Here is a 15,863-nt window from a genome sequence, read left to right on the forward strand (position 1 = left end):
TGAGCTGGTTGAAGTTGAAAAATAACATTTTGATAAATTTCCTCACGTTGAAGACTCTAATGGAACCCGCTCCAGAATCTAGTGATATGGTCCAAAAGATAGTTTTAGAGTCCAAAACTTTTTTTGTTTTTGTGATCTCAGCAGATTAATTAACCTCCCTGAATCTCTGCTTCTCATCTGTGAAATAGGGATAATACAGATAATAAATAAGGGTAATAATAGTACCTACCTCACCTGAGTGTCGTGAGGATTAAAGGAGATAATATATATTCCAAGCTCAGTAATTGATAGCCAGCTATTATCAATCCATCTTTTGGAGGCATTGAATACCTTATGGATTCAAATCTTAGGGCAGTCACAAAAATAGTCAACCTGAAGTATAATGCTTTGAATTATATAGCCAAATGAAACATAAAGTGCCCAATAGTACAACTGAATAACACATCTAAAGTAACAGAACACTTGAAAGAAAAAACAAATTAAAAAATCCCAAGGTCATTTCTCTAAAAATGTTTTATTTTTCTTTATAAGCTCAGCATTTAGTTCAATGCTAGGAAACACAAATCCCTCAATAAATGTTTGTGTAATGAATGGGCAAATAATAAAGGAAGGAAGGAAGGAAGGAAGGAAGGAAGGAAAGAAGGAAGGGAGGAAGGAATAGATGGATGAATAGAGCTTCATTTGTTGAGCTGTGCAAATGTAGATTCAGTGACTGTCAGATGCACGTGTGACTCCAAACTGAGTCTAGCAAAGAGAGAGCAATGTGAACCTACTTACTTGGAAGAGAGCCAGAAAGTAAGGTTAAAAAATAGAAACGCCATCAGGATCAGCAAGAAAAAATGATGAAGCCTTCCTAGTCCTATCCTTCCCGGCTATAGAGATATACTTTAAGAAAATCATTGTTTAATTTTAGTTCTATGGACATAGTTGTAACCTAAATGATCTTGCAGAAGGGACAGCTCTGCATTCACGGGCACCGATGCCTACAGTGCACACCCTCAGATTCAGTTTCAAAGTTTATGCTCAGAAGTAAACATTTCCAAGACATAGGGTATTTGTCTGTCCTTCAATTCATATATGCCACTCAGTCATAGGTAGTTTTCCAGGAATTTCCAGTATAAATTCCTGCTGTCCAAGCTAAGAGTTTTAAATATTGCATTGTTTCCCCAGAAAATATCATGTATCTAATTTTTGAGACCGAACAAATCAGAGGCAAATGCTTCATTATTTAGGGAATCAAATCAAAATGTATTGCAGATGAATTAATTAATGCAAACAGAGATTGACAAAGGTGGCAGAGTGTGTATGTTATATGTTGTCAGCAGAATTTTAATGTTCAAGAAAAGTCACACACATAAGTCGAGAGTGCTATTTACAGAATTTTCTTCTCATGACTATATATATATATAAAGCATTGTGTACTCGAGATCTGACATGTCTGTATAAACGGAGGGAATCCAGCAATTGGTCATTAAGGGCAGAATTTAGTTTATTACACCTACAGAGGGCTTTGGACAAGGTTAGACTGTTTAGGAGAGTTGTCTTTCTATGGTTCAATAATTTTCCATTCTGTCTTTGTCAAGAAAGTTATGGAAAGCAATCAATAAAAAGTTGGCTTACTGCAACACAGTAAGATTGAACTGTAGAGATTAAAATTGGCTGCATTTATTAACAGTGAACACAAGCTGGATGTGGGCCCTCTTCACAAAATCCTTTGATGACTTAGGTACAGTAGTCAGCATTTATCAACATGTATGTTAACAATGAATGTTTTTGTTTATATTAGTGAAGAATGTAAAGACTGGGGAAAACAGGTAAAAAACAGTGTATTAAGCACAAAAGGAAAAGAAGAATTAAGATGATTAATAACTCATTTCAAAGAATACTTTTGACAATACACACAATTTACCAGTGTACCTGTGGGCACTTATCTTTATAATTCTACAATGTTCATCACCTTGACACTTCTGTCCCACATAAGAAGCATGAACACTGAAGTAGCTATTAGGAGGAAGAGAATACTACTATTAAACAATAACAACAATAAAAGACCAGTCTGCCCCACATCAATTTCTCCTTCATTCTACATTTGCTGGAACTCATGGATATATATATATATATATATACACACACACATACTTGATGTTAAGTAGATTATATATTCTTCCTGGGCAAACAGTGTGTCTTCTATTCCTTTTGTACAAAATTATTTCTTCTCTATTCTTTCAACACTTCCTACTTCATTTATTTTATAAAAATCAACATGAAATATCTGTGGATGAATGCATAAATAAATGAGTAAATGAATGAATGCACAAACATGTTTTTAAACTGCTAGATTATAACCTCCTTGAAGGTAGGAAACTTGTCTCAACTTTGCCTATTATATCATGACAAGAGTGGCCAAAACCCCAAAAAACAAAAAATTCCCTGAAACAAAAAAACAATCTCAGCAAATATACAGGGATTACCCCCTCCCAAACCCCAAACTACTGATCCTAGACTAGATGTCAGCGTCCTTCTCAGTCTCAAGCCACTTAAAACACTTCCAAATGAATTACAAATGGCCCCTGTATATGAGCCATCTCTGGCACTTAGTAGGTGCCCAGTGAGTGTTTGCCAAATTGTGGATGTCATTTAAGATTTTCTATTAAAACAGAGACATAAATGCAGAGACAAAGTGAGGGGAATGCAGGGATGTCATATTGGGGTTTTAACAAGAAAAATAAAATTTTTTATTAAAGACAGTTTTATTGCTTTAAGTGGAAACACTGTAAGGGTCTTTATTTCTTGTGTTATTTCCTCGTTCCCAAAGGTATGAAAAGTGATGTGCATTTTTTTTTGTTTGTTTGTTTTGTTTTTGCGGTACACAGTCCTCTCACTGTTGTGGCCTCTCCCGTTGCGGAGCACAGGCTCCGGACGCGCAGGCTCAGCGGCCATGGCTCACGGGCCCAGCCACTCTGCGACATGTGGGATCTTCCCGGACCGGGGCGCGAACCCGTGTCCCCTGCATCGGCAGGCGGACGCTCAACCACTGCGCCACCAGGGAAGCCCTACCTGTCTTCTTATTCTGTTTTATTCCTCCTCCTGGAATATATATTTCTTGAGCTAAAATTGGGTCTTCCTTTTCTCTGTTGCTGCCTTGTACTTGGTATGTGTTTAATAAAAATGTACTGAATGGAATTGAATTGACCTGAGATTTGAGTTCATTGTTCTGCAGTAGTTATCACTTGCACATGCATGAGAAGCAATTCAGGAGCTTATTAAAATGGAGATTCCTGGAATTCTGAATCAAGAGCTCTTGAGAGGGTCCCAGGGATCTTCATTTTCAACAAGTCAACAAGTGATTCTGAAGCATAGATCTATCTGTGCTTTCTTTCCAAGTCTCTCTTGTAACAAATATAATTTTGAGATATTTAGCCAAGATTAGAGGTGTCATTGAGTTCCCAGAACATGACAAAGATTACAGGTCTACACAGTGTTGGATCCTATAGTCTTAATTTCACTAACAGAGATCTCTAATTTAAGCGTTCTCAAATGGGCTGTGGGGTAAGGAATTTAATGTTCTGTCAAGTGGCATTCTCACCAAACTCCCCTGCTCCTCAAGCTGAGATAAAATTCTCCAGCAGTGTAGAAGGAGGGACAAATAAAGTCTTTCTGTCCATGAAGTCACTGTGGAACTCATACCTTCCAAGAGTACACAGACATTTTAGAAAGAATAAAGAGCTTAAACAGAGACCCATTACAACACCGACACTGTGCAACATGATATGCTCAGTTAGTTAATGTTTGTAAAGTGCTCTGATCTCATAAAACAGTGAGATAACCCCGGGCCTTGTTTACTGAGTGCTTCTCTTCCCAAGGGCTCAAAGTGATTTATAGGGAACAAGCTCAATTCTTTGCTTGCCAGTTCAGAAGGACACTCAGAATAATTGGGGTGGTGGGTGCCTTGGAGCGAAACTGAAGGAGGGCACTGTGGGTATTGTGATGGTCCGTGTTCGGGAAGATCACAGACCCCTGCCAAGTTCCAGGAGGTAAAGTTGATCTTCTGTGCTCACGTATCACCTGTGTAGGTTACCATCACAGCATTTATCATGCTGTAGTGTACAGTCAACATCTGTTTATGAGTCTGCCTCCCCACTAGACTATGAGTTACTTGGACAGAGAAATTGTGTCTTTCAGCTTTGCATGACCTGGCCACTGCCAACTCTCCAAGTTTAACTCACACAGCTTTCCCCCGCCAACTTGGTGGTAAATGTCTTGTATTCCTAGCACTCTATTTGAATCATCCACAATAAATATTCAGTAAATGAAGTTGAGGAAAATGTGTACTGTAGATGTGCAAGCAGAGGTGAATCACAGGTTCTCAACACTGACTGTAAATAGGATACATCTAGGAACCTTTAAAAAAATACAGGTATCAATGACCCACACCTGTCCATTTAAGTCAGAAGCTCTGGGAGGGGGGGCCTGGACACTGACATTTGAAACTGAAGTGATAAGGTGTAGGTGAGGCTGCGAGCCAATTGGTTAGATGGTCACTGGGCATGGATTTGGTGAATGGGATGCTAGAGACAGATGTAAGTATTGATGCTTGAGGTACCTTTTATTCATGAAATTCTATGAGATGATTGCTGGAATTATGCTTATTATTGGTTCATTTTCTCAAAATATTCCCTGCACAATATAACGGTTGTTTTGTTTTTCATGCAGTAGCTCAACTGACCAGCCAGGAACCAGACTGAGTCATTCCACAACATTAATGTTCTTGAAAGAACACTCATCACAAATACACATGTATTTGTTTAAAATAAGAAAAGAGTAAGAAAAGAGTAGCAAGTGGAGAAAAAGAAGAGTGGGTTTTAGATACTTTTACATTTATGTCATGATATTAGGGAAAGATGTCTCAAATCTAAATACTTCCTGGTTCTCTTGAAATGCCGTATTCAAACCTTGTCTCCTTGTTTACGGTGATGATAATGACGGGCAATATATTTTCCTTCTTTTATAATATCTGTGTTTACTGTAACAGAGAGGCCATGCCATGTGTTGATTTGAGAAGCTTTTATAATTAACAGGACTTGGAATAAGTTCTACATAGAATAAGAAAGACCAGTTTGGGATATTAGCATTTGTGGGAGGACTAAGTGATTCTGGTTTGTAATTTTCCCATTAAGAGTGCTTTCTAAGAAAAGCAGTAAGTTTTGAAAATGAACACAAAAACAGTAACAAAGGGAAGGAACTCCTTTTAAACTGATCATTTAAATGTTAGGAGAAAAATACCCTAAAGTCTCACAGTGTCAAAACGAATATTCAGACTCTCAATCTGTTTGATTAAAAAATTTTATTGAGCTGTAAAATAAATATATTTCCATTAAATATTAAATAAATTATTTACAACTTGAAAAAATACTTTTTATCTCCATGCATCTTTATATACAGAAATAAGACTTAGGGTTAAAAAGTGACAATTGAAAGTTTAAAGCCATCAGAATGGAAAGGTTCTGTTTTCTCTGGATCCACTGAAAAGAGAAACCAATGCATCACTCAGGTTTGTGACTTCGCAGTGACTCGGATCCGATACTCTATTAGAAAAGAAAACAAAGTGTTAGAGAGAAGCTCAATTCCAACATAGCTTTAAGAAAATGTCAAAGAATAATCAGGAATCAGAATTTCTGTCAATTTTTTGTCTAGGATGTCTTGTGAAAACTGCTAAGAGCTTTTCAGAGACAAACTATCCCTTTGACTTGAATCTTTCTTTCACATCAGCTTTGGTTATATGCCTACTTAGGTAGAGACTGCATATGCTCAACCTGTTTCATCAAATTCTGCTTAATAAAACCGCAGCAATAGTCATGAGAAATAGTTTTCCTAACCAAATCTATGCAGTGGATATAACTAAAAACGAAGATGAAGTGGCTCAGTGTATTTATGATATATAGTTAACTTAGAATATTTAGTACCAAGGGCATAATAATAGTAGATACCAGTTATAGGCAGCCACTGTGTGCCAGCTCATCATAAGTCCTTTTCCTAAAGTCATTCTGGACCTCCTCTGAGAAATTTCAATTGCACTAAATCACCAGAAATCAACCCTTATTCATGCTGGTGGTTTTAGCTTCAGATCATTAAGCCAATTCATTAATAAATTTTGATGAATAAGTATTGAGTATAGAATTGTCATGGATAATTACCTATTTTATGACTTATTGAGCTAATTCTGTAACAGGCTCAGAACACAGTGCCTGTACTCAACCAATGCTAAATATACTGGTTCTCCAAGCATCTGGAGTGTTGATTAAAAATGGTACTACTGACTTAGTAGATTTAGGAATATGCATATTTAACAACCATCTAAGTAGTTCTTAAGTCCACTGAAGGCAGAAAATAATAACTTAAGGATGTGACATCTTTCCCAAGTGTCTGAGGGAATGGAGTTCCTTCTTCTAACCAACTTTAAGTGCGTCCTTGATCTTACCTCCCTCTTCCTCTGGAAGTTTGCGTCATTAGCTGTTCACTTTAGTTATCAATGAAATATTCCTCTCTATACCTTCTCCCTACAACATGCTCAGCTCTCCCTCTTTACAAAAAAAAATTTAATAAGAACTACAATATATACTCTGACCAAGCTGCCTCTCAAATCTGAACCCCTTCTGCCCTCCTACTTCTTTCTGTATAAGGGTATTCTACCTGTTGTTTCCACTTCGTCCCATTTGTAGGGCAAGCTCCTGGATGCTGGCTCTTCACCATGTGAGCGCAGCCTATCAGTTCAACCTTATCTTCCTCAACGCCATTTGAACTAGGCCATTTCTCAAACAGTTCTAAAATAATCTAGCCCATATCACACTATTTATCTTCCTTTCCCTTTATAATCGCTTGTCCCCATCTCACCAGTTCTTTGAGGCTCACCTCCAGTGCCATCCGTATGCACATCCTTTCCTGCCCCCTAAATGTATCCCACTGGATTCTATTTCTCCTTCACTGGAAACTCCTCATGTTCCATTGGTGCCTTTCTTATGACATATTTTATTTCCCCTAGTATTCTCATTCCTTACACTTTTTTTCTATCTACTAAACACTAAGTTGTTTGAGAACAGAATTTGTGTCTCCCTCATCTTTATATCCCTTATAATAGTAAGGACATAGTCCAAAAGGACATAGTCCATCCTCAGTACTGAACTCCAGCTCATGATCAAAGAATAACACTTTAATGTAGCCAATGTTCACAGTGTATAATTAAAAAAACATGTTTTGCTCATTTTTCTTCATATAATAGATGTTATATTTTTTTAATTGTAGGATATTATATAAAGATATCTTTTAAAACTCAAACCTGTAATATTCTCTTTAGTTATGCTATGGCATGTGCATTTCCATTTTCTTGTTGAAGTTTCTTTCGTTCTTCAGCCACACCTTCATATTCCCTGAAGTATCGTTTTCGAAGCCTTCAGAGAACAAGATATTCTACTGTTATCAAAGTTCTATTCATCTATATATCGACTGGGGTTTCATGAGTATAGGGAATTCCTTTCATAAGTTGTTATAGACCGTTTCACACTTATGGACCACTCCACCAAAACAAAACCTAAACCCAGCTAAAAGTATCATGAATGTTCTTTTCAAGGGGATCTTTATGTTGACTTTACATAAACATATTTCCAAAGTACTGAGATTTAAATAAGTGTGCCTTGAGATGCAAACTTTCAGAAGGCATGAAACACATCCATGTCCCACCACCACCACCCCGCCGCCAACTTAGCACAATTGCCATGCACAATTGGGAGATGAAGATAGTATAGTTTTACCAGAGAAGGACTGTATGCTTATACAAATTAATCTGAATGCTTAGTTTTTTTTTTTTAAAAAAAACAGGCTTACAAAACAAATTGAGTTTTATTTATTTCTAAATATAATAAATACCTCTAGTTTTACTTATGACTACTTATTACCAAAAAACTCAATGGTCTGAAATGTCTTAGTGTTGTACAAGCAATTCTATTTTTAGTAGGTCTTTATCTACTAAATGTTACTATTAAAATCTTAAGAACTTTTGTTGTGATGTTTGGGGAAAAAATCAAGTTCAATTATGAAAAAGCAGCAACTATGTCTTAGGCAATATTTGCTATGTGTTTCAAATTCAGGGAGAATACCAGAGAAAAGGACAACATGACAAAGTTTTTCCATACTTTTCCAAATGATTATTAAATATCCCAACTTGAATAATTACAAGCTTAAATAATTCTTTCAAAACATCTGCCCTAACTGGCAATTTCTTCTTCTTTCCTTCGATGTCAAATAGTAATGGTTTGTCTGAGGGATCTTTGCTAAATACATTTGCATGTTTGACTTGAGGTACTAACAGACTGAAATAAGTTCTAGGGTGTGCAAAACAAATTTAAACCGCACATAAAACTTTATGTGCATCAGAAAACAGTATTCTATGTGTCACTTTATCATTATCTGATCTGAGTTTAAAATAATAGCAAACAATGGCAGAAGATAACCCCTTGTTTCCTGAATGGCAGGAGTAATAGATCATGTACACAGTCCAGCTGTTAAAGTAATTTACCGAGACCTAAAATTAGAATAATGAGTCTTGCTTTCCCCTAAGCTCTAGTAGCGCATGAGTCATTATAGAGCCATTCACACCCTCCCCCAACTTCCTTAATTCACTGACTTTTGTTTGACAGACAATGTCATTTTTACATAGCCACCAGTGTCTACTACCTGGGACAGTCTAGTTCTAACATTCATTGGTCATGCAATGAAGTATGTGGTCTGTTATTACAAGTACAGGGAAGATACTGCAGGAATGAGACAGTAATAGAATTGTCCCTGCTTCCTATGCCATGCCATATGGAGGAAATTTATGTTAATAATTGAGTTCCCATATTGCACTTGACAATAATAGGCATAAGCTCTAAGTATGTCAGTACACCATGCTATAAAAGTCCTAACTCAGAATTTTGCATTCTAATAGGAGCAGAAGACATATTTTCTTGGCTCCTGGTTTGAAGCTCTTTGTGATTTTTTAGTACCAAAGCAATATCTCTGACAACCTACTATGAACCAGGCCTTAATTAGCTTTGGGGAGGATTGTTTTAGCTTAATATAGTCATAGACGATACCAACACTCTGAGATTTGGAAGTAACAATGAGTAGCCATATAACATGAAACAAAACTATCAATTTAAGTTCAAGAAAAGGGCTTCATGTATTAAGTTTCAATGGTGGCCCAAGTAATATCCATTTAACCATATTCTATGAGTTGTCAATGAAGTGTAAAGATATAACCAAAGATCATATGCCACCAATAGAATAACTCATCTCAAATATGATACCACATTGTGTTAGAAATACTGAAAAAGATTAACCTGGCATTATTTTATCAGGGATTTTTAAGATATGCCTTACTTACAGGAGTGTAATAATAACAGCAATAGCTGTGAAGCTCATGGCGGAGACAAAAGCAGCTATAGCTGCTAAAGCAATTTTTGATAAATCGCTGTTAGCCATGCTGTGAATCTTCATGGACTTTTCCCCACATCGTTCACCAAAGTAATCCTGATGACATCTGCAAACACCCATATTTTAAAATTATAATCACTGAAAAAATTCCAATAAATTTTATGTTTGCTTTCCAGATCATAAACGACCATTAATTCTAACATCAAAAAAAGTCATGCCATACATTTATTTGTATTTCAAAATGATGAGACACTGAATGCATTTGAGCCAAAGATCTATTAGTATAAGAAAAGTTGAGATTCGTTTGGGTGTGATATTCCAAGACACACCTTTTCGTTCTTTGTGCTCCATGTATGACCAACTGATGAGGTCAGTGACTTGTTATGGAGCTAATACATTCCACTATCATTTAATGTGCTAGCGGCTTTCGGGGGGAAGGAAGCTAGAACAAGATTATGTGAAAACTACCTTTAGTTCCCTTTTTATCAAGAGGTTTTGTAAATATATATTGTAAAATGATGGTTTTCACCAGGGTTTAGCAAACTATCACCCATGGGTTAAATCTGGCCATTTGCCAGGTCTTTTACAGCATGCAAGCCAGGAATGTTTTTTCTATTTTCAAATGGCTATATTTTAATTGGTTATACGAGTACATACTTCATCTTGACCCACGAAGCCCAAAATATTTCCTACCTGGTTCTTTAAGAAAAAGTTTGCAAACCCCTGGTTTATACATTGAAAAAAATAAATGGTTTTCTGCAGTTAGGGGTTTCAGACACAGTGTTAGAAATACAGAATTCTACATAATTTAGGAAAACTTACTGGCATGATACTGTTTCCAGGTGCTCTATAAATTTGCATTCTCCATGAATGCAGAAATTTTGGAATTCTGCATCACATGGATTTTTCTTCTTTCTATTTCTTCTATTTTTTCCATTTTTGCCTCCCTTTTTCTTTCTTTTGGGTTTATCTGAAGTCTTTTCACTTTCAGTTTTGTCTTTCTTGGGCTTAACTACCTGTTCAACTAAAAAAAAAGATTTATTGATAACAGTCTCTCTTCACCTGGAATACCATTTTGGAGACATGAGAGAAAGAAGTCCTAGCAGTGAAGCTCACAGGGATAGCAGCCATATTTCTCTCATTATTTAACACAACTCATACACAATAATTGAACAAAGAGAATATCTGTATTGTGTGGCGCTTAAAGGTCTGAACCCCTTTGTTATTTTATTAGCTTAGAAACATATTTTGAATTTATCTGTGTCAGTAATATTGTTATTATTGATAATAGGAGTAGTAGGAGTTACTTGTCTAAGAAAATCCATGAAATATTTTAAACATTTTTTCACTTCTAATACATACCAAGTTCTTGGTAATGAGCATTAATTTAATTAAACCCAAATCACAGTTGAATGGATTATTACTATCCAGATGATACAGATGAGAAAAATGAAGCTGAGTAAAGACAAGTAAATTGCACTAGGACACTTAGCTAGAAAATGGCAGTCCTGGGACGTTAAAGCCTAGTATTTCCCTACCATATTATGTTTTTTCTTGGAAAAAGTTTGGTTCCATTAATTAAAGTGGGATTCGAGTATATCTGATGATTTTCTTTACTCATATTGGTCTTGTGCTCACTATCATAATTGGGAATTAGTGTGTAATACTTGAAATGAAGAAAACAGAATTATACATTAGAGTTGATCAATTTTCTCCAACTCCCAGATTACAACAGATTATAATTAATTGATACCTTCTGGGGGCTCAGTTCTGTGATCAATCTATTTGAAAAAGGGGAGTCCAGAAATATATGTACTTGCTGCTTCATAGATTCATCCTAACTCTTCAGATCCACAGAAACCTTTGTTCAGTGTTACAGTTATGCGGGGTATAGTATACCCATATGCTAAATATAAGAAGAAGGAGTTTCCATGTTAGATCTGTGCGTTTTCTTATACTAATTCCTGAATAGGTTTATCTGAGCTAGTATTTAGCAGAGTCCAGTGGTAAGAGGAAAATATCATAATGTCATAATAAAATTAGTCATAATGGTCCTGCAGTACCCATTAAATAGAAAACTCTGGAAACATAGGGAAGGGTATCAAAGATAGAACCCTATGATTAAGGTAATGACCAATAAATATTATGAATATTTTAGCAGTTACTGTATCAACATTAACAATAGTCAAATTAGGAGCAATGTTTAATAGGTGCTATGCAATTTTTATATTGAAACTTTCCTCTGATGATAAGAAAATTATCACAGATTAGGATAATTCCTCTAACAGAAACATTTCAAATCAATATGATGTACTTTATCAGATACATTACAAATTTTAGACAGAGACAAATGGTCACTATGCTGAAGTGCTTCAATAGACAACCCCATGGATCAATTTTCTATTTTACAACGCATTGCAATTTTATCCACTAGTCATTTTCATCACCAACAATTCATTTGGCCTTATGAAATGTTAACCTGAAGCATTTTTAAGACAAAAGTTTCTAGAGTATTAATGGTCTAATCTCATCCCCCGCAAAAATAAGAACTATAGATGGACCCCCTTCACCTTACATATTATAAAAGCACAAATTCTGGGGCTTCCCTGGTGGCGCAGTGGTTGAGAGTCCGCCTGCCGATGCAGGGGACGCGGGTTCGTGCCCCGGTCCGGGAAGATCCCACATGCCGCGGAGCGGCTGGGCCCGTGAGCCATGGCCGCTGAGCCTGCGCGTCCGGAGCCTGTGCTCCGCAACGGGAGAGGCCACAACAGTGAGAGGCCCGCGTACCGCAAAAAATAAATAAATAAAATAAAAGCACAAATTCTGAAGCAAAGGAGGAAAGTGGAGTGTTCGATAAAGCTTTTCCCACCTGCCACTTAACTCAGTCACTGTCCTCGTGGTGTCACCTGCTATCCCTTCACCAGTTCTGGGAGCTAGACAGATGGGGAGGATTCAGGGAAACTACAGTCAGGAAAGAAGGGTCCTTAAGTCCTGCCTCCGTAGTGGACGCTCCTAGGATATTTAGAGCTGATTTACTGATGATCTGCCCTCAAACTCCAAAGTAATATGAGGGTAATGAACAATACTGACCTCTTACTTTGGTACCCTCATTTTAAGCAAATGCTCTTTTTAAAAGTTCAGATAACAGCAAAAGAGAGGAAAATTATAGGTCACTATTATTTAACTGACAAATGAGATTTGGGGTTAAATAGTGATTTTAGCAATATAAAATCCATGCGTATTTGTCCTTTAATATTTCCATAAGGTGGTATTACTATTATTATTACCAATTTCTCAACATCTAATTCACAAAGGCTAAGATTCAATCTTTCCTCTCCCATTACTTCTTTCTGTTCCCTTATTTGTGTCAAAATGCAGTTATTTAGAGAAAAGTGGTGGTGGGGAGTGGCTATAAAAGCTGAGATGCTAAGTATATAGGACTGGTTGATGTTTAATCTGTTTCTCAGATTGGGGGTGGGGGGGTCGTGTGGCAGAGTATCTGGGACCAAACAGATTGGAGTTTCTCATTCTGGCTGTGGAATTTGGGGCAGAATGTTTAACCTTCTTGAGCTTTAGTTATCACATCTGTAAAATGATAACAATTCCTACTTCACAGAGTTGTGAAGATTAGACTTACTAGACATAAAACGTTTGTTAGAGTTCCAGACACATAGGATGTGCAAACAAATAGCTCTTTCCATCTCAGTTGCTAGCTTACCTAGGGGGGTATACAACAGTCATACATGCAAGAAAGCCCCTGGGAGATCTGGGGAGCAGCTTTTCTTTGGAAGCAGCTTTGCTCATCCAAACCACACATCTTATAGGCTACACTGTCACCTTATCCTCTACTCACCTTTGACTAAATCATCTACAATGTAGCCAGATATTTGTGGTTCGTTATCGTACTCTTCTGCATAGTCAGAGTCCATCCCCGAGGACAGTTCGCTACTAGAAGGCATTTTACTCTCAGGAGAAATCTTACTTCCCGAGGACATCTGACTTCTTGAGGTCACCTCAAATCCATCAGCAGTGTGGTCCCCAGAAAGTGGTTCCCCTTTCCCAGAGTAGGTGTCATTGACGTCTAATCCAGCAGTATAATGGGCTATGGGAGCAAGAAAAAGGGAAGAAAAGAGAAAGTAAAGCAGAATGCCTCTTCTCACCAATCAGTTGCATTCAGGAGACAGGTTTATTGTCAAAGCAGTTATTGCACATGTGCTACTGTTTGTGATTGAGTCACTTATGAAAGCAACTTCACATTTTGCCAACAAATGGCTGTTTGTTGTGTCAGTTACAGAGCTCCTTTCATTGTTTTCTTTTCCACAGATAGCCTACATTAATTTCCACACACACCCCAAAAAAACACTACCAAGTAGGCAAATTAATGTAATATAGTTATTTAAGAAGTAATATCTAAATATTGTCGTAACTTCACATACCAAATGCATTTGTAGTTTCTAGAATGTTACCTGTCCCATTTTAATAAACAGGTTCTAGAGATAAATACCAGATTTTCCTAACACGTGCTCACATTTTTAACAAGAGTATGTATATCAAATGTAAACAGTAGTTGATAACAATTATTCTTATTGCCATTGTTTCTTATTATTGTTCTTACATAGAGTAGAAACTAGGGACTAGGTAAGATTTGGGGCCCAGAGTTAAGCCCCTGCTTTATCTTTTAGATTTCAATAAAACAGCGTCAGAGTGGTAATTTTTTTTTAACATCTTTATTGGAGTATAATTGCTTTACAATGGTGTGTTAGTTTCTGCTTTATAACAAAGTGAATCAGTTATACATATACATATGTTCCCACATCTCTAACTTCTCCCTGGGACGATGCGAGGCCGTCTAGAAAAGTAAAAACAAAATCACTTGACAGAGGACATGGAGAATTTAGGCAGGAGGTAGCACTCCTCGGCCCGAGACTTAACCCCTCTTCTCCAAGATCTGCGGAAATCACTTCACCTCTCTGTACCTCGGTTTCTTTATCTTATCTTTATTTGGATCACAGGATCTGTAAGTTCTCCTTCAGCTGGACTAAAGTAAGAGTACAAGGATTCTCAGGCTCCCTCTTGCTAGCCTGGAACATCTAAGACACCCACCCACTTTTCTCTTCAGCCAGGGAAGGAGGAAGGGAGGGACCATAGGGAGGGAGGGACCTCGATCACCTCCCACGGGACAGAGCCGGGGGCGCCGAGGGGCGGTTTTTTTGGAGAAGCAGCAGCAAAATTCAAGAGGTGCCCACGGTGGGAGAAGCGCTGGGCAGCAGCTCAGAGCCGGGATGTCCTCACCTGAGCCGAAGATCAAGAGCGACAGCACCACAGGCGCCGGCGGCAGCAGCGGGGCTCTCATTGGTCCCTCGGAGCGGCGGCGTCGCGGTCTCTGGGGCAACTCGGCCGGGAGCTGCTGGAGGGAGGAGGAGGTGGTGGGGAGAAGGGGGGCAAGGGGAGTCTTGCAGGGCGTGCTCGCAGGCCCGGCCGGGCTCGGGCGCTGGAGGCAGCTCCTGAAGCTCGCCTCGGGATCCCTGGGCTCTGGCTCGCGCGCAAGGTGTGCGAACGTTCCGGAGGCGCGGCGCGCACCTGTAGCTTTATAGGCCGGGCGGAGACCCGGGCATCGCCTGTGACGTCACGGCCGCCGCGGTGGGTGGAGGCGGGCGGCAGCCCCGGGAGAGGTTACTACCCCCAAACCACACACGGATGCCAGGCGCCCCACCTTCTGGGACCGTAGAGAGCCGCTGGGAGGAAATGAAAAGTTAAACCCCTCGCTGCAAGCTGAAAAAAAATACCAGATCTATGTTCAAGGGAAGGAGTGGAGTTTGGGAGCTAGATATCTGACATTCAAAAATCCCGAAGTTTTTCTGAAAACCCTCCGAATATACTTCGGTTGATCTAGTATTACAGCAGACAGGGATTAAGTAGAGAAGTTCCATATTAAGATGTAAAAGTACTTGAAGACCAAGAATGACTTAACAATAGCCCGATGTCTTTAACAAGAATAATGAAATGCATTAAATGACTAGAGAGCACACCTCCTAATGAGAAGCTGCTTTATTCACCATATCTCAACCGGGGCTCTTTCCCACCCGCTACTAAGTGGCCAAAATTTCCAACCACCTCCCTTCTGGTTTCTTTATGTGTCCCAGGGCCCTTGTCAAAGTCATTATTTATTGATCATTTATTTTGCAGAACAGTACACTAAAAATATTACCAGTGCCATCTCATTCAAAAACCTTGCTAAGTATCATTTTCCCTGTTTTACAAGAGGGACTAATGTCAGCTTTACAAAGCAAGGAGGACTTTACACAGCTGGTCATGGCAGAAGTCAGATAGATTTAACTTCAAGTTCATCTGACTCTTAAAATCTCTTTCCTTTCTGATAAAGGGATTTAGACTAA

The 15,863-nt window shown here is 38.3% G+C and overlaps 1 protein-coding gene across 1 annotated transcript; it reads right to left on the reverse strand.

Moving 5' to 3' along the window:
• Positions 1-7,351: 7,351 nt before the first annotated feature.
• On the reverse strand, positions 7,352-14,821 carry AREG (amphiregulin; the record flags this gene model as incomplete). The annotated part of the gene is made up of 5 exons (XM_082653412.1): positions 7,352-7,445; positions 9,419-9,574; positions 10,291-10,492; positions 13,322-13,570; positions 14,761-14,821. 5 exons carry the CDS (start codon positions 14,819-14,821, stop codon positions 7,352-7,354), a joined length of 762 nt encoding a protein of 253 aa, XP_082509538.1.
• Between the last annotated feature and the right edge of the window lie 1,042 nt (positions 14,822-15,863).

The sequence above is a fragment of the Grampus griseus genome (genome assembly GCF_964374135.1).
Source record: "Grampus griseus genome assembly, chromosome: 4".
NCBI classification, from domain to species: domain Eukaryota; kingdom Metazoa; phylum Chordata; class Mammalia; order Artiodactyla; family Delphinidae; genus Grampus; species Grampus griseus.